The sequence below is a fragment of the Spodoptera frugiperda genome, chromosome 15, assembly GCF_023101765.2.
Source record: "Spodoptera frugiperda isolate SF20-4 chromosome 15, AGI-APGP_CSIRO_Sfru_2.0, whole genome shotgun sequence".
NCBI lineage: Eukaryota > Metazoa > Arthropoda > Insecta > Lepidoptera > Noctuidae > Spodoptera > Spodoptera frugiperda.
The window spans coordinates 8,369,288-8,393,016 of NC_064226.1; the positions used below are offsets into that span (position 1 = coordinate 8,369,288).

Below are 23,729 nucleotides of genomic sequence, written 5' to 3' on the forward strand. Positions count from 1 at the left end.
TTTTCTTAGGAAAAAATAATTGTAGGATCATAGTGACCTAATAAAAAAGTAGAGATTGGTGAAATCGATTGGTTAAATTTAATGTGAATGTCATGGAAGTTCAGTTACTCTTACTTTCCTCGTCTGAAAGACATTGATATAAAAGGGCAAACATTAAAACCACGTTTAGATTTTATAAAATATATTTTTTGTAACAAAAATATAACCTATTTACACCTTTACGTAAAGTACTATCAATCACATTGATTCCGATGCGCTAGTCCCTAGTTGAGCAATAACGAATTAAGTTAACAATTATTTATTACGTTGTCCCTCGCCTTAAACACTAATCCTACTATTTATTCCTTATAAAAGTTTTCTATGATGTCTTTGTACTTCTCGTAGACTACGTTTCTCTTCACTTTCAGCGTTGGTCCTGTAAACAAATAATAATAATTAGGTATTGTTTGTTCTTTTGAAGATTTTATTACTATCATTATAACTAACGCTTGCTAATTAAAAAAATGTTAAATACAACAACAGACAGACAAACAGATCACATTTCTTCATAAAGTGCTTGACACGTGGCCGTATTTTATCGGTTTTTATACCACTAAGGTAAACGTGGTATGTATATAAAACCCAAAATTCCACTAACTGTGACTGGTGACTGACAGATAGTTTAAGGGTTAACGAGTCTTACATTATTTTTTAATAGTTTTGCATTACCTAAATTATTTCTTTTATTAGTATACAAGCATGAAGTTTCTACACACCTAATTCTCCACTGTGTACTGAGAAATCAGCGGGAAGGATGGCGAATTTCTGGATCTTCTGTGCGTTGGAAATAGCATTCTTGTTGGCACGAGTTATACCTTCTTCAATAGCTTTGTGGACCTGCAAGAAACATAATCAATTCATTTATTATTCTAATACGTCTATTCAACAGTTAGTATATTATATGTCTTAGATTCGTTGTATAACTTACGGCAGGATCCTTAGTCTTAACAATTTCACTAATCTTAGTAGCTTTGCTGCCGAGGCTGGCGACCCATTTCCTTGTTTCATTGTCTAAGTCATCGAGAGCTTCACTGGTCTCAGAGTTCACTTTAGCCTGAAACAGTACAATTTTAAATAAATAGGAGTATTGACCAATAGGCCTCTACTGCTATTATTGAACTTCTATCTAATTCTAAATTGAGTAATATCTTCTAATGTATATACATTAGCATAGGAAACCTAATATAAGAAATGTCATAGGACTTTTCCTATATTATAGTCTGGGATTAATATTTCATTCGATCTGTTTTAAAGATTATGTTATAAAATGTTTAATAGAAACTTAATATGAAGAAGCTAATTCTACATCTATTAAATCGATAACTTACCTTTAGAGTAACTAGTAAAGAGAGGAACTTGCGTCGGTCTCCGATGAGCACAGCGTAGCCGATGTGCAGTAACTCGGCTTGTACCGCCTGCTCAATCAACACAGGCGCCACATTCTCACCGCCCGCCGTGATCAACAGTTCCTGGAAGAAAAAGTGATAGAACGATTAATAACATATAGGAATGATTGTAAGAAAAAAATATAGAAAAGAAGGTAGGTAACCTATTCAACTTTATCCAAGTTTTATTACATGTATAATATTTTACTAAACTACCTAAGACTTGATAGCTGCACCTGTGCGGAATGATGAGAAATATCTAATAGGTGCTGTATTTTGATTCATGATCTAATTATCATCATCACGTCTTTACGTTGTCTTGTGTGTACCTATAAACAGTTATAAAAGCATGATAGCATAACCTTTTCATTACGGACAGAATTTAGAGCAGTGAACTGATATAGACTCATGACAATGATGATTGAGAAGCGTACCTTTATTCTTCCAGTAATGTAAAGGAGGCCGTTGCTGTCGACCCTGCCAATATCTCCAGAATGTAGCCAACCCTCGGCGTCGATGGCTTCTTTAGTCTTCGCCTCGTCACTCAGGTAACCCATGAACACGTGGCGACCGCGCATCATGATCTCACCAGGGCCGTTCGGACTGGTCGATCCTCCGAACATGGTTTCTGTACCATCCAGGAGTGCACCAGCTGAATCTAGTGAAAATCTGCAAGAATAAAAATGTTTGGTTAGTAATAAATAATTGCATGATATAGGTATTTATTTTAAAAAGAGTTACAAATTGTTTTGTACCATACAGCTTATATGGTATTTTCTACCTTCGCGAGAGTATGGAAATAATTATGTGCTGAAACCCGTGGTATGGACTTTTGTCGATAATTTGGGACGTAACCTAAAATTGTTGTAGATACCTCAATCCTCTATTAACCCCAATGAGGAATAAAAACCGCGATGATATCATCCTTTCGATAAATTAACGGAAATCCTAATTTATCAAGTGTAGGTATTGTAGTTTTATCGACTTATATCTAAACAATTATCATGATTTAGCGGTTTCTTTTTACCTACACAAGTATATGTCTCATTTGTTTAGGGAAAATAATTCGAAGGTGCAGTCTGTTACTCATACATATTTCATGTAATTACAATGATAACGACACCTCAGTATGATGATAATTACAATTTGTAACATTGAAAATTCCATACGAAGTTTATAAGTCACTGATAAGGTGTTACTAGGGTGAATCACATAGGTAATCTGCAATTAATCTAGATCAACGATATTTTATTATGAATTTTCCCTTAAAACTTCAAAATAAACTGTCAAAAAGTCAAAATTATTTCGAATACACCAAGAAGGCACTTTTGAACGTCAAAGCAAATATAATAATATTAATAACGTCTGTCTGTCGGTCAGTCTTCTAGTGAAGCTATTTGCTCGGTCCCAAGTGTAGATTCCTACGGCGAAGAACGAGCAAGAAACTCTATAGGTTACTCTTTTTCAATTAGATTCACAATAGCATTCTTGGTTGTCTTTATACTTACTTAGGATATATGCTAAGCGTGTGAGCTCCAGAAGCTTCACTCATTCCGAAGGCATCAACAATGGGTAGATCGAGAGAGAGGAAGAACTTCTTGATATCAGGCGACAGTGGCGCCGCTGCGGTCACGAACGTCGTGCAGTGGTCCAAACCGAGAGACTCGTGAACCTTGTTGAACACCAATGACTTCGCCATCTTATATCCGAATGACGATCCGTCCACCCTGTATATATGAAGTAATTTAGTCATATGTAGGAAAAGTTTAGATGATGTTTAAATAAGTTCTACATACTGTAAAATGTAATCTACCTACTTCACACCATGCTCAATTTAATGCAATATAATAACTATCAAGTAAGTCGAATGAAGGGTAACTAATTACGTTCATTACTACCCATAGCTAAATACGTAGAGACTACTAGAGACGTACCAAGTTACAATGTACATTTGTAAATACATAATTACATACTATATACTATGTATTTAAAGAAGTACAATAACATTGTACATAGGTACTTAAACTCATTTGCGTCTTTTGTGTTCTGAGCTATATTTACTGTAATAAGCAGGCGTAATTCGAAACATATGTTTACTTGTACCAATGATTGAACATTTCATGTATTTCAACATCAACTTTGTTTTGTCCGCAAACAATGCCAAGTGCAACATACCTACCTACCTACTTACCTACGTAACACGTGTTATTCACGGTCTTATATGTTGGTAAACAATCATTAAACTGGAATGACTTAATTTTAAATGAAATGAATATGGAATATGGTATACCTACTCATGCTTCAAAACAAAAATAACAACATTGAATGAGACTAAAGTGTGTATCATACGTATTATTAAATGTGGTATAATAATTATGTTCCTGACTAATTAAACCTGTTATAATTTTAATGGGTAAAATCAACACTACATCAAATATTTCTAACTACTTTCAACACAAATTGTGCACACACGTTAATGGTACTCAAGCACAAATGCTTTGCTAATAAAGCGCTAACTAACATTGGGAAGCATGCTCCAAACTACGGGGTCGTTGACTTTACATACCAAAATTTTATCATTTCAAGGATGGTGAAGTCTATAGGCAGAGCGTACATACTGCTCGATAGGGCACTGATTGAAAAATATACGTATTAATATGACTATTGAGATTTAAGAGTTTCAAAATAAGGCAAGCCAAATCATATTCATCCCAGATTAGAGAAAGCTTAGAGCCCACCGCTGGGAACAATAAAATAGATATTGAGAGCTTCAATTTAATTTCTCAAATAGTAACACGAATAATATCCCTTTATCCATAGATTTAGTCTATAATGGTCATTTTAAGTGGTTAAATTATATGCGACAGAGGCCTCTTTATGTCAAATAATTCTACGAATATGATAACATCTATATTTATCATCAGATTCGTTATTACATTTTTATAAATCGTAAATTCGTATCGTATCATGTAATCGGTCGGTAATTGTTATCAGTACAAGGTTGATCTACACCTAGTTAACTAATAATCGCTGAGTATTCATCTCTTACGTATGTGCGGAAGTTTACAACTGAGGTCACATTGCAAGATATATGTACGAGATATTATCGTCTGGAGGACGAGTGCTAAGCGCATAGTGATATTTATAGACATTTCTGATTGCATTCGGTGACTCGGTGAGTGTAGAGATAGATTTCGTTGATACTAGAGAAGATAGATGTTGATAGTTTATTTTAAAAGTTCATGTCTCTTCAACTATTTAATTTAAAGTGTGCATGTATTGAAATATTCATCTCCTCATCCTCTTAATACACGATTATATTAAAGATAAACACTATTCTTACCCATTAATCCTGGCAAGATGGTACTTAAGACCCTTGTCCTTAGCACACATAGCGATCTGCTTCTTTATATAACCGCTTGAAGCGCCAACAGCCATAATCTTTTCATACATTTTCTCCCATACTCGAGGTACGGCCAAGAACCTGCGGATAATTGCATAGATCTTATCAATTGATAAGGAAAAAAACGCAAAAACTTCCTTATTCAGTTAATTATCTACTTAAGTAGGTAATGACTCAAATATCGCACGTTTACTAAATTGATAGTAGTATATAAATTTAAACAGATGTTGATCACTAGGAAGATATGAAAGCAGCTGACGCACTTACGACTCTATATAGATTAGCAATAGGTACCATATTTGTAGAGCAATCTATAAAAAACTACGTGGGTTAATATAATGACTATGATCAGAAAAACGCTAGAAAAACCTCCTTTTTTGAAGTTGGTTTATTGATATTATTAAGGTTCGATTTAATATTCAATGCACGTTACCTTGTCGGTCGAACTTCCTTGAGTGTTTCTACCAAGCTGCCTTTGAGCGCGTCCGGTTGCGCGAAGAACACAGGGATCGCATTCGACAATGTTGTGTAGATGTCTACCACCTGACATTTAAAACAAAAAGAGATTAGCATTTTTGATATAAATGTACCGGCTCCTATGTACCAGCCATATTTTCGAAAAATGCTGATGTGTTTTTGAAATTCGCGAAAGCTTTGCACGCAAAGGTTTAAAAAATGATTTATCAAAAAATATAGGTAAGTAGATAGTTATATTATAATTTATAAACTATTGGAAATACATAATACGTATTAAGACGTATTTTCTAAGTAGTACATTTAGTCCGCTTTTAACTTTTAATCGCTTTTTAAAAGTATCATTATATAGATAATAATATGCTGTACAGATAATCGAGCCGTACAATAACCGAAGAGGTTATCAGACGAGGAAAATTCTTTAACTTTATTCATTATTTAAAAATGAAGCATTATGGTAGGTTATTAACATGTCAAGAATGACATGCAACGCGCATACTGTGTATATTATGAAAATTAACTTGTACTGAGATAACCTATAGACCTTATTGACTTGCATGATTAATAAACAAGTGATACCTTATGTTTTCTTTTACTTGTCAATTAACAAGATGAAATTATATGGTAAGTGATAATATTTATGGATAACACTGTCTACGTCATGAACGAGTCAGATAAATGCATTTTCTACGCAACACGAAACAAATTGAATATAATTAACATTTTGGTGTTGGTGATTAAAATCACATTAGGAAATCATCCGTGAAAGAGACTATATTGTTTTTATAATAACTATCGTGAGACATACTAAATTAACTAAGACAAAATCACGGTTAGTTATGCCATATACCTATATATTCTCTTATTTTTTTAGTTAATTTACTGAAAGTGACATTATGACGACAACTATTTTAATAATAATCAGACAATATAAATTTATCTTTAGATCGTTTAATATACGTTTCAAAGTAACTGTTTCTGTGGACACGGTGTTGCACCCGACAAGACGAGCCAAGCGAAGCGTAAGGGCGCTACGTACCTTTTTTCGAAACGCTTCGTTGTTTTTTATACTCACATAACATGGCTTTAGATGTATACTTTAATTATTTATTTAGTTAAAATAATTGCTTTGACTTTACTGACCTGTGCAGCGACGTGACTCAGAGGTAAGAAGGAGATGATACGGTCATAGGTTGGCTGCAGATCTCCCACTCTTTCGGTGATGGAGTACGCATCCCATGTTAGGTTGTCATGGGACAACATCACAGCCTTCGGGGGACCCACTGTTCCTGACTGTGAAAGAAATACATGATTCATAAAATGGAAATGAATGGAATTTGGAAATCCATAGGATTGTAAAAGTAGGTAAGAAGGTTTACTCAGATCTTTGTGTTTTTTCATAAGAAGTTGGTGTTTTGTACAGGTTTTAAGATACAGTGTCTTATGACATACAGTCATGGTTCTATGTCCATCATTAATTTTATAATCTCAATCTATTTGTCTATTAGATAAAAACTTACCGTGTACACTAATGTGCAGCATTCATTAACAGCAATGGATTTCAAAACATTGTCTAGTTGTGTATTGGGCTCTTTGGCACCCATTTCCATAACTTGCTCCCACTGAAATCAATCAAATTTATTCATGATTAGTACAAGCAGCACAAACTCTGATATCACCATGTAATTGTTAATTCTACAATAAACGAGAGAATTTGTTGTCATTTAAACATTTCCACCTCTACCTATAATACTTTGACTTTAATACGTTGAAGGCAAATCCTCAGCTAGCGCCGGTCATTTCCCCCCCTCCCCCCCATGGTGTTTAATGTTTTAAGGGCTTTCATGGATAGCGCTATTGATATGGTTAGTTAGAAGACCATTAATAAAGGTAGATACTAGATATAAGTAGGTACTAAAAATACAACAGACAATCATTTAGAGAACCTAATCAAACATCTACTTACACTGTAAACGCCAGGCACGGAGGTGTCGACTTTACCCTCCCATTGTATGAGAGCCTTCAAGTGCGGCAGTTTGTGTCGGACGGACAGGATCTTGTCGAGCTGCTTCTTGTCCTGCACGGCGCAGATGTTGGCACGAGACGACAGGAGACAGTGGTAGCACGCGTCCGCCGAGTTTGTTGTGTAGATACCCGCTGCGTAACCACTGGAGAAAGGAACGGAGAAAGGTACAGTAAAAAGTAGATGGAACGCAAGGACAAAGTTATTAAGAGTAATTATCACATAACTGTCTTGTTCGAGTGGTCGGAGACGGTAATAACACGGTGTCAGTAATTGTACCTGTACCCTTAGCGTAAGTTTACGTTGAACGAAAACGAAACGAGAGCGCGTTCGGCGCTCTGATTGGTTAGTTCATTCGCGCCGGCCAATCAGAGCGTCGAACGCGCTCTCGTTTCGTTTTCGTTCAACGAAAATCAATCTCATACTAAGGGTACTCGATCGAGCAATAGTATTACCACCACATATTTGTTACATGGCGCTTATATCATAACTAGTGAATTATATAACTATAGAAGTTCAATTGCAAATGTGCACCTCAACATACAGATTCAGGGACTCAAAGGCATTATGTTGTTACGATGATGATAATTACATATTATTTTATAAGGTAGATGGTTCTTAAGTGGCCAATGAGTGCCTCATTGAACAGAGAATCTAATTTTAGTCTGGAATTGAGCCTGGTGTCAATACACCACGTAACACAGAGCATATCATTAATTGAACGTATGATAAATAGGCCAAAAGTCACTGTTCTACATCTTACGACTGCGAAATAAAATTGCCGACAAATATTTAATGTTATTTTAATTATGTAATTAAATTTTTATATGACCATTGGCGGAAATCCGCAAGGCTGTTTAAATTATCAATTTAATGTCAATGATATTATGACGTACTTATTTACTTATCTATTTTTCAATAATAAACTAATTTAAATAGAGCAATAAATAAAGTAATAAATAAATAAACTAGCCAAAGGATTTCTTATCTTGGGTAGGTTGTAAAAGGTATTAAAATGGTTTATACCCCGATCGCCGGTATGTTGTAATCTTGAACACATTGTTTATGTACCTACTTGTATCGTAAAACAAGCGTTGAAAATGTAAAACAATTGTGTAACAATTGGTTTATGTGTGTAAACTGTGCATAAATCTTTAAGGCGATAGCTAGAGCAGTTTGTATTAAAATTAAAAGAATAAAGTTTGGAATTGTGTCCAGTATATGGCAATAGGGTCACCCCCTATTACATGGGACTTATAACACAAAAGTGAAAAATGGATATACATTGTACAGTGTCTATCGCGCCGTAATGTGCAGATGCCTACCCCTTTGAGGTTAAAAGACGTGACGTTGATTGATAAAAGAATAAAGGTGTTATAAATTAGATGTTTCTACAGAATACCTATTCTATTCTGTAAATGACAATTCGAAACATTCGAAGTGAGCTAGATCGCGATCCGCCATGTCATTCGTTGCGAGAATAATCTCGACCAATGACGGTCGAGAATGCGATCGAGCTCACTTCGAATAACAGCCTAGCTGCTCTATTGAGACGCAGTCTAGAATACTTTTCGTAAAAAAACTTAGATCGTATCTATCAATATAAATAGATAGGTAGAACTTTGATGGGAATAAAATAATCACCTATTGTTTGAGTTCAGACCTACAGAAGTTTTTTTTTATGATTTCTGTTATAAGTAATTTAAATACTGCGTCACTACTCCGCGTGTTTTACATACATTAATTTGCTATGTTTTGTAGTTTCCGCAATAAATATTGCTCTACAATCTCATCAATCTTACAATTCATCAAAAAAACTTAGTTTTAGAAACAACTAAGTACTTATGTGTATCGTTGGAAAGTTTGCGATTTCCGATTAAATTACTTTCTTCTAATATCAAGCTAATTTTAGCTCTAGTTTGAATGAATTAGTGATTACTATGTGCCACATAAATATATAACATACTAACCCAGCGTGTATGGCTGCTAAGTCGGCGACGAACCATTGTTCCGAGTTGAAGCCGAGAATGCACACAGAGTGGTATCGCTCTAGGCCTAGCTTTATGAAAGCTTTCGCCACAGTGCGCACGCGCTCCTGATATTGCCTGGAAAATACAAAAAAGTTACGTAAAGTAACAATACGAAAAAAATGAATGTCTGATAAAAAAGTACCTATTTAAAGGAATTACAGCATTTATTACATATCCCTCGTAGATAAAAACACGAATGACGTTAATAGTTTTTATTATCAAGTGATATCTGTTGATATTGTAACCGATGATTAACATCGGCACTACAAAGGATTTGTATAATAAATTCTTTCCATCGACAACTATATGGATGTTATGTAAATAATCTGCCCTAGTAACATTAAAACAATTTGTCATTATCAAAGTTATAAGATATGAGATAGCTAGCATATGAAAATATTATTATGCATTTTTAAACGATTATTTTATCTGGGAATTAAGAGCTTAACTGCTAGCGGACTTGCCCTAGGAAAAGTAATCAAATGATTTAATTAATCTTTTCGGTACGAATGCGCTACAGAGAAGGATTATGAAGTTATCGAGGATTATTGCAACAAGGACACGAAGATAATTGATAAGCTTACTTGTAAGTGATTTTGTGCCATTTTCCATCTGCTTTTTTCGTAGCGAGCGCTGTAGAGTCGGGGTACCTCGCTACGGTCCGGTTGAGTAGGCCGGGCACTGAGATCGGGGGTTCGGAAGCCACTCCTCGGGCCTGCACGTGCAGTTTCACATGTCCCCCAGGTTCACAACAAATGAAACTGTCGGCTGGTACAACCTGATCCGGCCCTGTAAGGAAATTCAAACGTAAATACTTACGGTGTTTACAAACATTCCTCTTTGGGCTAAATATGTGACATTAGTTTCAGCAACATGTTCCTTGTCAGCGATTGTTATAAGAAGCTTGTAGTTATGTAGGTGTCTCATAAAATTATTATGTAGGTATATAGGAAGAAAACATACGTAATGTTTTCTTCTTGGCATATTGGGTATACCTAGTTCGACAATGGCAATTTAAGCCCCGTATTCATGGTAAACATTTGTTTAGCAACAAAGTTGAGTCAAAGTGTTGCGGAGTTGCTGTCAACATGTTGCTGGCAACACTGCGTGTTGCAGAGTGTGTGTTGTTGATTTAAACATAGTTGCTAGCAACATTCTCGCCGCTCACCAACAATGTTTAGCAACTGTTGCTTAACAAATGTTTACCATGAATACGGGGCTTCATGGTACAAGTTCAATGTATGTTTAGTATAAAACATACATTGAACTTGTTACAAGATCTATTGAAGGGTAGATAATAATAAGCAATAGGTACCTATTACCTAACTAAACTAATTATCAAGTGCGCCATTGTTATCTTTTGCATCGTGGCAAAATGATCAGCGAGCTAATCAATTAGGTAATTATATCTAATAATCATTGACGTGCATGTCGGTATATCTTTCGTAAAACTGTTGATTCAATGTTTTAGTATACACCAGTTAGCGATGAAGATAATATGTATGTTGATAACTATTTTGATAATGTATGTTGCATGAGATTGCAGAATGAAATCAATATAATTCAATTTAACCTCGGTAGCAACAAACGCATTGATAAAATCTATAACTGATTTCACCACATTGTATGAAGATATATGCGGCATTTTTAGTTTTATTTATTTATAGTCTTTTTATTCGGACATTTTCTCCATTCTGGCCTTTCTATGGCCACCCCCAGTTATTCCTGACTTGTCTGATGTCGTCGCCCCACCTTTTTTGTGGTCTGCCTTTATTATGTCTTTATCTTTCCATTCTTTGAGTACCATTGTGTAACCATTTTCCTTCAGTTATCCATTCCCCTGATCATGTGATCTGCCCATTTCCACTTTCCACTTACAATAAATTTATAACGAAGTACTGATATTATATCTAAATAGACACTAGGTATTGTCTAGTCCCCTACTGACACATAGAAACAGAGCTCCCGATCAAACGACCGGACGTTTCATTTTAAAACAGGTCAAGTACTGTCCTGTGTACCTGTAGCTATTTTGAAAAATCACCATCGTGACTAACTGAAGACTAGTAATGAATATATTCATTAGATCTATACATTCATTCACTTCATATAATCATCCGGCCGGCCCCATTGAGGAATTTGAAATATTGACGTGTAAAAGAGTTATTTTATAACCTACTTACAGAAATAAATATCATTTCATTTCATTTCAATATCATTTCATTTCAATTTCATTTCATTTCATTTCACATCAATGTCATTTCATCAATACATTCAATACACACACACAGCACATCAATACATTCACACACTAAGTTCCAACTTACCGTTCAAATGTTTCGCATGACTAATTCCATTGGGCACCTGCATTGTACTATTAACTTTGATAATTTCTTCGCCGTTCTCCACGATTACTGTCGTGTTGTCCTGAAAACGTATTTCATATTATTATTTGAGTAACGCACACTGAGAATATACAACTATTTTTCCTGTGAACTATAACTATTTTTTCTGTGAATTCCCAAAGGAGTGTTTACATATTTTAGCACCATCATGCGTCATTCAGATTTGATTCCTTGAAAAAGAAGGTCTCTGTTAGGGGAATTCCCAATACATAGTGTATGGTAAACCAGTATAGTTTAGACAATTATCCTGAGAGAAAAAGCAAGTCACATACATATTTACTCTCGTTCTTTATCTAAACTATAAGCTAGGAACCTAACACTATCAATATTAAGCTAATAAGCACTTATAAAACACTGTTAAGGCCCTGTGTATAACCGTGATCGAAATCGCTCTAGAGCTTTAATATTAATTGCATTTACACCACTGAAAGATACACCACATATTCGGTCGTTCGGTTCCTTTCCCATATAGAGTTCCAACGTGACATTTGAAACGTATTAAAGTTAATACTTCAGCAGTAAGGTATTAAGTAAGGAGATAAAATCTAAATAAAATACTTTTGGAATGCTGACGTTTCCTCATCCGTCTTTACTTATAAGATATAATTCGGGATTATGTTATTAATACTGTATTATTGAATGGTGAAAATGATAAGATGAAGGCATTAGGGAGTGTTTAACTAGATATAGAGGTATTACTAGTAAATCCAAGCTATAAATACTAATATGAGAGTATTTATTAAAACTTATATTCTGTTATCTCGTTGAAGGTTAGAAAGATTGAATGATTTAATAACGTCTTATTGTAGATAACTTTATTCTGGAAGTAACCGACGAATTTATAAATACTACTAGTTTATTAATTTTAGTAAAACTGTCCGATAAAGTAGGTTACGCTGATATTACGTGAGTCTAATGAAATGTCCGGTGAAAAGTGGGTGTGCCTTTTACTATCACAGTGGCCTTTCCCAAAGGGAAATACCAAAGTTCCTTCAGAAAATCGATTAACGAAAATTTATATTCTCCTCTACGTAAACTCATTTGAAAGGGTATCGATAAATGTGTATGGTAAAAGGTAGATAACACAGAATAACGAATCGAACACAATTATAGGTTTCTGACCACGTCTAGGTTCAAAAAAAGGTTTATGTCAATCATGCCTACATGGGAACTAGAGGCAATGAACCACATTCATGATAGGTCTAATAAATTTTGTATTCTCTTTAACGTCCACACATTTTAAATGATAAGAGTATCTTTAGGTGTGTATGGTAAAAGGTAGATGACACAGAATAACAAATAGAACACAATTCTAGTTTTCTGACCACGTCTAGGTTCAAAAAGGGTTTATGTCAATCATCCCTACATGGGAACTAGAGGCAATGAACCACATTCATGATAGGTCTAATAAATCAAGAGGTTAACGTAAGGATATGGTGTGTAATGATAAATTGTTTACAAAAGTACGTAGTTAAGAAGCACATGAAATGTACAGAACGTGTTAAAAAATTAACGTTTTATTTCAAGAATATTTTAAGAACAAACCTTTTAAGAATTCCAGTATAATTTGTACTAGTGTCAAGAAATTCACGTTGTATTTTAAGAATATTTAAAAAAACACACACCTTATAGGAATTCAAGCATCATTTATACTAAGAAATCTAGTATTATTAAAATGTGTATGCATTAGTAAAGGTTGATCGCAATTGGCATTTAATTGATTATTACATAAAGAAAATTTTATGTAATAAAACAGTTTGCTAACATACGGATGTGAAGCTTTTATTGGATTATTATTATGCTATTATTTGATAAATTACGTAGACACGTAAGTAATATGTATTCGCTACAAGGTGAGCATAATTATAGGGTCGTGCGTTGCACCGCTCAAGAGTACTTATACACATTAGAATACATTTAGCAAGTGTATAAACGTTATTCAAGAATGACCAGTACCTGATATTCATTTGCCCTTGAAATCAGGAAATATTTTAAAATGTAATAAAGAATTACCTGATTTACATTATAGATAACCACTATTATAAGCTAGACAGTTATATGGACCGTAAAATATTTATTTGTAATTTAGGCAAAACACATGTTTTATGTATTAAATTATTGTACGAGTACTGAACACTCGGACCGCTTCCGAATTTATAAATACTTTGTGTACCTACAAACATTAACTAACATTTTCCTTTTTTGCAGTTTTTAGTTATCTAAATTTTTTATTCATGCAAGTTTTGATTTATCTGGTTACGTCTGGTGCACATATGTATATTCAGACATTGGGTCTTGGGTTACCGAGGATCCGTGAAAAATGTTCTTTATTTTGCGTTCTATTAAAATAATTTGTTCATTTATCTAGGAACTTTTGTAATCTACCTTTTTGGTTGGATGTCATCTAAACAACTATCCATACCTGCTAGACATTAGCATTTACAAATTTAAGTGTGGAAAGCCATGCTTTAGCACGAATGGGCCGGCTGCTCTATCAAAGTGATACCACGGCCTTACAGAAAACCGACATTATATCATAAAAAAAAACTAGAAATAAAAAAAATTAAGTTAGTAAAAAACTTGTTTTTCTTTTAATTATAAGTAAAAATCTTGCTTTTGTTCTTTATTATGTAACAAATTAAAAACTCGGAAATTATCTAAAACATGATATAAAACCAAGGTCTTCAACTTTTCTAATACATACTAGATTTGGACATATTTTATAGATGTTAGGTACAGTTATTTTAATATTTAGCCAATATAATTGAGCAAGTAGTTTAATAACTGCATGTGTTCTTAACTACCTTTTTGTTAAATTGGTCTGCAACTACAGCTAATGCAATCGATATTAAATTTGTCCTAATGATACTATCTAAAATACCTTAACATTTTTTTTTTTGTGAAAGTTTCACCTTTTACCAGTGGCCCAATTACTTTTCTACATTATTCCCGATTCCCCAACAACCCTTAAATTTCTAAACCCCAAAAGGCCGGCAACGCACTTATAACGCCACTGGTGTTTCCGAGTGTCCTGAGTGACTGAATAATTTTCCACTTGTACATCTTTATTTATCTAGATCTACATAAATAAATTTTAATCACCGAAATTTACTTACGTAGGTATGTACGTGAATAACTCGCGAATGATTTTTAGGGTTCCGTAGCCAAATGGCAAAAAACGGAACCCTTATAGATTCGTTATGTCTGTCTGTCCGTCTGTCCGTCCGTCCGTCCGTCCGTCCGTCCGCCCGTATGTTACAGCCATTTATTTCCGAAACTATTGGGCCTACATAGTTGAAACTTTGTAGGATGATGTATTTTGATAACCGCTATTCCAATTTTGAATAAAAATTAATAAATTTAAAAATTAAATGGGGGCACTCCATACATGGAATTGATTCAAAATATTTTTTTTTTCAGCTAACATATCTGTGATGGGTGTCTATGGATAGGTCTTTAAAAAATACATTAAGGTTCCTAAAACCACTTTTCGTTAAAATCAATCGTTTGAAAGTTAGATGCTTCCAAAGTGGAAAAATGAGTGTCCCCCCCCCTCTAACTTTTAAAATAAGAGAGTGAGAAAACTAAAAAAAATATATGCTGTAAATTTCAATAGAAACTAACAACGAAAATTGGTTTGAACCAGATATCATTATTAGTTTTTAAGAAATAAAACATTTTCAAAAACCGCAAATATAACTTTGTCGTTCATACAAACACTATGCAAAACCAAGTTAATTTATAACTTTTATATTATGTCATCTACTTTCTGCTACGGAACCCTTCATGGGCGAGTCCGACTCGCACTTGGCCGGTTTTTAATTCCTTTAAGCCTTGTAAAACGGTTTCTTTTTAGAACAGACAGATTTTTATCCTTTTCTGTTTAATCCGGTAAACGAGCAGCGGCGATTGCTTACCGTCAGATGAGCCGTCTGCTCGTCAAGTGGAAAATTATTCAGTATAATATCATCGTCATATATTTTAGTCAACTTCTTATTAAGTAATTAATCATATTGATAAATAATCCCACACCTGTAATGCAGGCGAGGCGCTTAGTAATCTTTTTAAAATTCGATCGTGAAATATTTATTAATTTATTGCAGTGCCTTATCATGCCAACAATTTTACTTGTCGATAAGAAATTTAGCTCTTGACATAATAGGTATTAAGTAGTATTATAATAACATAACATGAGATTAGGTCTTTAATTCCACTAAGGATTATACAGAAGTGTACTTGTTTAATTCCAAAATGATATAAAGAGAAAAAACTACGCATATCGCCTACGAAAGGACTTCGCAGCATCTACGAAAGGCTACGCAGCTTCTATGTAACGCTACAAAATGTTGGCGCATCGACTACGAAAAGACTACGAAGGTCTACGCAGCCTCTACGCATGCACTGCGCTGTGTCTACGAAAGGACTACGACATGCCTCCGGAAGCACTACGACGTGCCTACAAAAGGACTACGAAACGTCTACGAATTTAACTAATTAGCTTATTCTTAACCGGTAAGTAGAGATTTAGACAATCTTGTTTAACATAATGGATGAAAAGATATGTTTGTCTTCCGTACGCAACCTCACGTATCATTGTTTAGGTAATCGTATGTTAATGTAAAACTAAGAATGGATTAGAAATCGTACGATACCACTAATTAGGCGATTATGTAAATGAATTATTGTCTTTAAATAGATAGCAGATAATCAATATACCTGAATGCAGTCTATTATTGTAGATACACCTGGAAAATTTGCATAATTTAATCCGGTATTCAATTACCTTTGATATCTGTTTTTAAGTAATTTGTGTTACAAATCTTAGAACTAAGTATTTTTCTTTCGAAACATTTGTTGATCTTTAGTAAAACAGTAGGTAAGTATGTAATGTATCGACGTACGACAGTATTTACGATCGTTTAATGACTCGTAGAGCCGATTACACGGTGAAGAAATGTCCTCTGCATAGACGAAATTGATGTATAGGAGACCAGTCTAAGCTGACCCCCCATTACTCAGACTTTACTTGAGTTGAGAGGTCTTTTTGATTTGCATTAGTAGTTTTATGAGGCGTCGTTACATTTCATACCTCAGGTAACACAGTGACCTCGCTTGCAACGACATTACGCCACTGAACAATGGTACAAGAATCAATTAATCTATTGAAACATTAATGACGACGTTTAGTCATTTAATTAGTCAGATAAGTTATACGGTCACCTACTAACTTTTATTTTTAATTAGGACTCTGTCAGCCGGGTTTAAAGTAGTTTTTGTAGGGTGATCCTTCCGCAAAGTCGCTAGTTGTGGTTGCATGAGAAAAACATCTGAAATTCGAGTTCTATTGGTGATGCCTTTGTCTAAGGAGGACGGCAACAAGTTGATCATAACTATTTATCTAAACATTTGTCTGTTGTATTATTTATTTAGTTTTTAGATACAATTTATACTGCGTAAAAACACGATTTCAAATAAAAAACGATAGAGTTTCTTGCTTGTCCTTTTCTCTTGGAGTTTGTATTTTGGAACATTGGAATTTGACTATATCGATACGTTTTAAAATCTCTGTACCTATGCAGATTAATTGTATTGTAAAAAAAATTAGGTTCAACATGATTATTTTAACAAAGAAACATTTCTCATAAATTGTACATGACCTATATTATTTATAATAGGTTAACATTAATTAATTACACTTGCATATCTTTTACAATGTATGATGATTATAATTGAATTTTCAAGTGCGTCATTGATCAAGAACTTTTATAAACCGCTTTGTGATTAAGTATACAATATAGGAGTTGCAAAGTTGCACCAAATTGAAGGTATTGTTTTAAGTAAAAAAATTAAAATGCAGTAGTAATTTAGTAGTAATAGTAAATTCACGATATGTGAAGAATGTGACTAAAATATTTATTGTTTTGCCAGCACGAGCACGTAGTACGCAAAATCGCAGCGCCCAACATAGTTGTTTTCAAACAGCTGCCAAAATATGAATCAAAGAAAGAACTTAAAATCATAATATTTACAATTCTTTGAAGAAGCGCCCCGTTGAGATGCCGAACCATTTTATCGACTATGTCACAGATAACAGAAAATTTCACTATGATATCACTGGTTTAGAAATCCCCAACGAATAGGACCACCAATCCTTACCACGAGCTATCTCAAACTGATCTAAATTTCCATTGTCCCTTTAAAGTAGGACTTCATGAGGTGTCATACAATTGTTAAAATTAGTAAACATACATTCAACTTCTTGTCACAACAAATTATATTTACTTTCAGTTTGGCCTATTCGCACCATGCATTGATAAGGCCAGACCGCGTCATAGGTCCATGATGTTATATTCAAATCGGACAGTTGGGTTACATAGGACTGTCTACATTTTAAAACACTATTACATAAGCAATTCAGGTATTACAAATTTCCACAAAGATTAGATAAAGTATGACCTTAAATAAGTAGATACGTCGTACATGTGGTTGGAAATGTTAAGCAGTTTAAAAACAAAGAAGGAACATTTTCTCCTTTTAAATGAAATCGATGATTGTTAGGTAGATTTTAATAGATTAATTTTTTATAGATTTCATCTATATTTTCTAAGAATTTCGGAGGTGAAAATACATCAAATCATATTATAATTATGTATTGCACCTTACCATCATACTTGCACTGATACAGAACTACAAGACAGCAAGTGAGAGACTAATTATGGTCGTTTTCATCAATCACCCCTAAACACCTACCTACAACTTTTAACTAAGAGTTACTCAGCGTTTGAGCACCTAAACTAATCCTTTCCCTGTACTGTTAGGTGTTACCTGTTACATGTCTACCAACCAATTTTCTCAATAGGTATCGACTAAATACTAAGTGTGCCTATTTGAAAGCGGATATGATTCTGTCGTGGCTCATGCCCTGTCATTCCGCTCAGCACTTTGTTTCCGTTGATGTAATTTACAAATAATACTCCGACACGTGTGCGGGGTTTTAAAAACATTTCGCCGTGCGTTATGCAAGTGACTGTACCGATGGTTGCTTGGGAAAAATAGTCTTTGTTACAGGGATTTAGAATTCATAACTAAAATAATTTTTATAACAGCTTTTTATTTTTTTTTATTGTATAAGCCGGTAAACGAGCAGATGGATCACCTGATGGTAAGCAATCGCCGCCGCCCATGGACACTCGAAACACCAGAGGTAGCTTTACAAGCGCGTTGCCGGCCTTTTTGGGGGTTGAAAATTTAAAAGTTGTTGGGATATCGGGGATTGAGAAAATTAGGACGGGAGGTAATTGGGCTTCCATCTATTAGGCATTTGTATACGTTTTTATAAATCATTTCATTCTCCCTGTAGGTACACTCATTTATATGTTTTTGTAATATTGTAAATATCTATTATATTTATGTGTGAAGAAAGTTTATACAATAAAACGCGGATGTGAACGTGTGGGGTCACAGATATCACACATTATCAGTACAACTGAATGTAAGTATTACATAAGACATATCACATTTTTATAATAACAAATAAGAGATACATATTGTAATGTAGTTATATTTCAATACGAAGTTTTAATATCTTGTATAGAGTTATATCTATCTAGGTTTAAACTTTACAAGAAAATATATTGGTATTGCACTTTACTGAACAATTTTGTGTATAAATATTTCAAATGAAAAACATAAAAATTAAATTAGTTTGCCGGACTCAAAACCTCAAATATAGGAATAAAATTGGATACTTTTTTATATGTAGACGTTAAAAACAACAAAACTAGGCAAGATAAATTATTTCCGATTCTCCTTGAATTACAACAAAGTATATTTTAAAGACAATTTCAATCATAATTTTAACATTTATTTAAAATTCAAGGTTTTATGGGTTTATGTCACACGCGATTATGATCTAACATTACGGCCAGAATATTATGTACCAACAGAATTTTTTTTTGGATTTTCCAAAAATGTTCATAAAATGTCTTAACTCATGCGCTATGCTTAGTTAAGACATATCGGTTAATCCACGTTTATAAATATAACCCTTTCGTTGATATGTGACTTGATAAGAGCGTGATAATGAGAGCGGTTATCACTTATCAGCGAATGGCGTGATATAGGCTTGCCTGCGTGCGTTAATGTGAAGTGCAAAGTTATAATCCTTCTATTAACAATAAATTATATGCCAGAAATTAGCTCGCGAACACCATGTCCAATTAAAGGAAAAAAAGTCATCAAATTAACACAAAGTCATTTACTGCTAAGTTCCGGTTTGACGAGTTACGTATTTGTGTACATTTGCCTCAAATATCACACACAACGCGATACGCTTACTATACAAAATATATCGAGAACCACATTTATTTACCTAATAGAGAGAACGAGGAAAATAACCTTATGATTTAATGTCACATATACAGACATCTAAGTACCTACAGCTATTAAAATAAATAAATATATAATTTGTTTCCTATGTCATTACAATTACACTACAACTTGTAATTTACGAGGTTACTCAATTTTCAGCAAATATGCAAGTAATAGCGACTTGTTAGATCTTAGAAGCTGATTGGTAGACGCCGACATAGTTCTTAATATATTATGTCGTACGATTAGACATGCAAAACATCTCATGGCTATGTAAATTTGGGCAGCCGACCGAGTAACGGTGTAACGGGTTATTGTTCGGCGCGGGAGTTTTGAGCGTATGTCAACTTTGGCCGTCTTACGTCGGAAAACACCGTCAAATAACAAGTTTTCGGCGCAGATAAAGTTAGATAGCGATCGTACTATGAACACTCCAAGAGTTCTAATTTAATATCATTGAGAATATCGACAATTGGCTCTACAGTGCACTTCATGGTCAGTAAAATATGATTTGGATTATTACATTCAGGAAATCAGGGACTTGTCTATGCAATAACTTAAAATTTTGTATAAAAATCTTACCTAAACTGAGATTGAATCATAAAATCAAATGAGAATATTTGAACAATCCTTCACTGCACTTTATATTTAGCTGTACTACACTGCAATGTCATTGCACGTTCTCAATGTGAAAACTTTAGTCAATATTGACTACTATTCTGGAAAAATATAAAGATATCCGCGCTCGACAGCTGACCCTGTGTAGGTCGTCGTGTAAACGGAAAATACATGTATTGTGGCGACCGAGGTGACGCGAGTGCCGCAGCCAACTGGCGACTTGCCCTACTGCGCGACCACGTACAGCTCGAGTATAAAGTTCACTTCACTGTTCGCGAAGACTTGGTAGAACACCTTCAGTTTTCGCGCGCTAATAACATTCAAATTGTATGCAAAGTTCTAATGCTCATAATTAGACGGTTCGATCACGGTCATACAGAGAGTGAATATTAAGAAATGTTCAGTAATACGTACGGTTGCATTCTGTTGTTGCTGGTTCGCGTCCATGGTGCGAGGGTCGGGCACACTGGTCACACTTACAGTATCACGGTGCACGTGCTTGGAAGCGACCGCGCAGATGACTGAGTGCGCGTCGTTTACACGCGACCGTTGTATTTCTCAACCGGCTCTGATAAACAACACTAGCTTTGGCTAATCAGAGGTGATTGTCACTAAGTATATTAGTTGTGTGGCTTCCTATTAAAAGTAAAACATTATCTTATCTTTTCAATTTTATAGAATTTAGGGGCGAAATTTAATTCATTCATATCCGATCATTCGTATCCTGTTAAGTACATAGTTAAGGCATGACTAATACTTAACTAAAGTGACCAAAATGACGTGTGTGAATTCGTACTTGCGCAACACTATCAATATTTTGAGGGTGCCTATGCCATTATTATGTTAAGGATTGAATAGGTCCCCTTGTAGATATTGATACCTACAGTAGTTAGGTACAACACAATACCTACAGATGATAACATTGAAGCAAGAAATTATCATACATTTATAATTTTTTGAGAATTAAGATATGGCATTATTGTTCCTTTATAAAAAACTGTTATTTTTGAAAATGAAAATTACATACCTACACAATAATATTGCAAATATTTGCATTATATTCGTTATTTACGAACAAAACATTTATTACACTCACCAAGTTCAAATTAAGGTCATCAGGCGGTCGGTCTTAACGTGGATATAATAATTTAAATTATCATGTGATAAGTAAATAAATGGATTACTCCGTAATATTATGTAAAGACCCCCGAGTAATTAAGGAAGTTTTGAATAAGAACTTAAGAACTAAAGATAATAATAATTCAGACAAAATTAATTGACTTTTCAAATATCTAAATTTCTGTCAACAAAATCCCATGCCATGATGAAGTATTTTCTTTTTACAATAGCTTTGCTCTTTGGATTTTATATGCATACTTTAGATACTATCAAGAAGTTTAATTAATAAGTAAGTAAAGGGCAAAGAGTATAATAAGTTTAGGCAAATAAAAGCATAGAGAAGATGATTCAAAATATTTACTTTCCAATGAACTTATGATGCATGAGGACAGTAATGTTTTTCCTTACACCGATTCTTATCTTATTTTAAGTGGAAATTTAAGCACATGCATATTTTTACTATCATAAATTTGAGGAAAAAATCTGTCTCATCTATTGAAGCACTTCTACCTGAAAAATAAAAGGACTAAAAGTTTGTTTGCAATGAATAGGCGTCAACACAAATAGATCGATTAGAAAAATTATTTTACTATTCGAAAATTTTAGTACTTTTTATGATATAAGCCGGTTAACGCACTGACGAATCAAACACGCACTTACTAAGGGTACAGGACCCTTAGTACGTGTTTGCTTTATATTCGTTAATATTCATGTACTTAGCCCTCTGATAGAAACACCAGAGACCTTACAAGTGCGTTGCCGGCCTTTTGGGGTTTAAGAATTTAAGGGTTGTTGGATAATCGGGCAGTAGGAAGATTGGGGAGAGGGGTATTTGGGCTTCCGGTAACATCACTCACACAACGAAACACAACGCAAGCGTTGTTTCACGTCGGTTTTCTGTGAGGCCATGGTATCAACTGCGGTCGAGCCGGCCCATTCGTGCCGAAGCATGGCTCTCCCACACTTTAAATGTTACTATTCAGAGACTACTTAACATAAGATATTTTTGTATAGTTTTTATCCCGACATTAATACATGGACCTACTTGAAAGAAATTTAAACTTCAGAACCTGCAGGCGGATTGCCTAGACTATTAACTATCTTGATGATGACACATGGATGACTACATATTTGTGAATGAATTTACTATATCTAATAATTACCTACTAATTATAATATCAAACTCTTTTTAAGAATTCAAAGTTCGATGATAGCATACTAAATGAATCACTTCCAAATAAATGATTTTATCAGCATGTTTAGACAAGAGCCATTCAGACATTTATGACAGAATACCTTTAGGTGGGAAAATCATCCAATGAGTTCTTCCGCCATGCGTCAAACGAGAGGGAGTACCAGACTCTTACTGTCTAAAACCACTCCGTTCCTACTTTTGCCGGTTGAAAACCCGGAGCCCCGATAACTTCTTAGGTTGTCCACTGCCCCGGATTATAGGCTACCGAGCATACTAGATATAAACACTCGGACTGGACAAAAATTCTCCAGGCCTAGCAGGTTACCAGAGACCGGCTCGAAGCAGGAGTATGAGATGGTCAGTCAGAGTCAGAGTCAGTCAGAGTCAGTAAGAATCTGACAATCCCTTTCGGCTCACCCATTGCGGGAAACGGCATTGGATAATTTTCACCCCTTTAAAAAAAGGACAATAATTCTACTGTATTTTAATCACAGTTATCAAACACATCTTTACAATATTCCTATATTCTATTCGTTCTATTCTTAATTGAGGATTTAGGAGAAGAATTCTGCGCCATCTTACTCCGATCCAGATCGTGAGAGTATCTACCTAATTATCGCCAGTCTGGTAATTTAGGAACCCCCCTAATTCTCCTATCCGTCCGTATC

The 23,729-nt window shown here is 34.5% G+C and overlaps 1 protein-coding gene across 5 annotated transcripts; it reads right to left on the reverse strand.

The window, feature by feature from the left end:
- Positions 1-164: 164 nt before the first annotated feature.
- On the reverse strand, positions 165-21,366 carry LOC118276331 (long-chain-fatty-acid--CoA ligase ACSBG2). 5 transcript variants are annotated; one of them, XM_035594600.2, is made up of 16 exons: positions 21,162-21,366; positions 11,682-11,781; positions 9,939-10,143; positions 9,295-9,429; positions 7,268-7,469; positions 6,822-6,923; positions 6,445-6,594; positions 5,261-5,370; positions 4,768-4,908; positions 3,991-4,056; positions 2,933-3,151; positions 1,859-2,093; positions 1,368-1,508; positions 968-1,093; positions 756-876; positions 165-415 (listed from the first exon to the last, which is right to left on the reverse strand). In XM_035594600.2, the coding sequence occupies exons 1-16, from the start codon at positions 21,192-21,194 to the stop codon at positions 339-341; spliced, it is 2,163 nt and encodes a 720-aa protein (XP_035450493.2). In that variant the 5' UTR covers positions 21,195-21,366; the 3' UTR covers positions 165-338. The 5 variants fall into 5 exon arrangements, with proteins under 5 accessions (XP_035450493.2, XP_035450509.2, XP_050554466.1 ...); XM_035594616.2 differs by lacking the exon at positions 21,162-21,366 and adding an exon at positions 20,712-20,968; XM_050698509.1 differs by lacking the exon at positions 21,162-21,366 and adding an exon at positions 17,789-17,842.
- Between the last annotated feature and the right edge of the window lie 2,363 nt (positions 21,367-23,729).

Bases quoted from the DNA above. Each gene is read 5' to 3' on its own strand.
- LOC118276331 (XM_050698509.1), bottom strand. From the start codon at position 17,827: ATGGTTCGGCATCTCAACGGGGCGCTTCTTCAAAGAATT. The intron at 10,144-11,681 runs GTAAGTTGGAAC...ATTTCCTTACAG, and splicing joins TCATGCGAAACATTTGAACG to GGCCGGATCAGGTTGTACCA. The intron at 6,924-7,267 runs GTAAGTAGATGT...GATTGATTTCAG, and splicing joins CCGTGCCTGGCGTTTACAGT to TGGGAGCAAGTTATGGAAAT.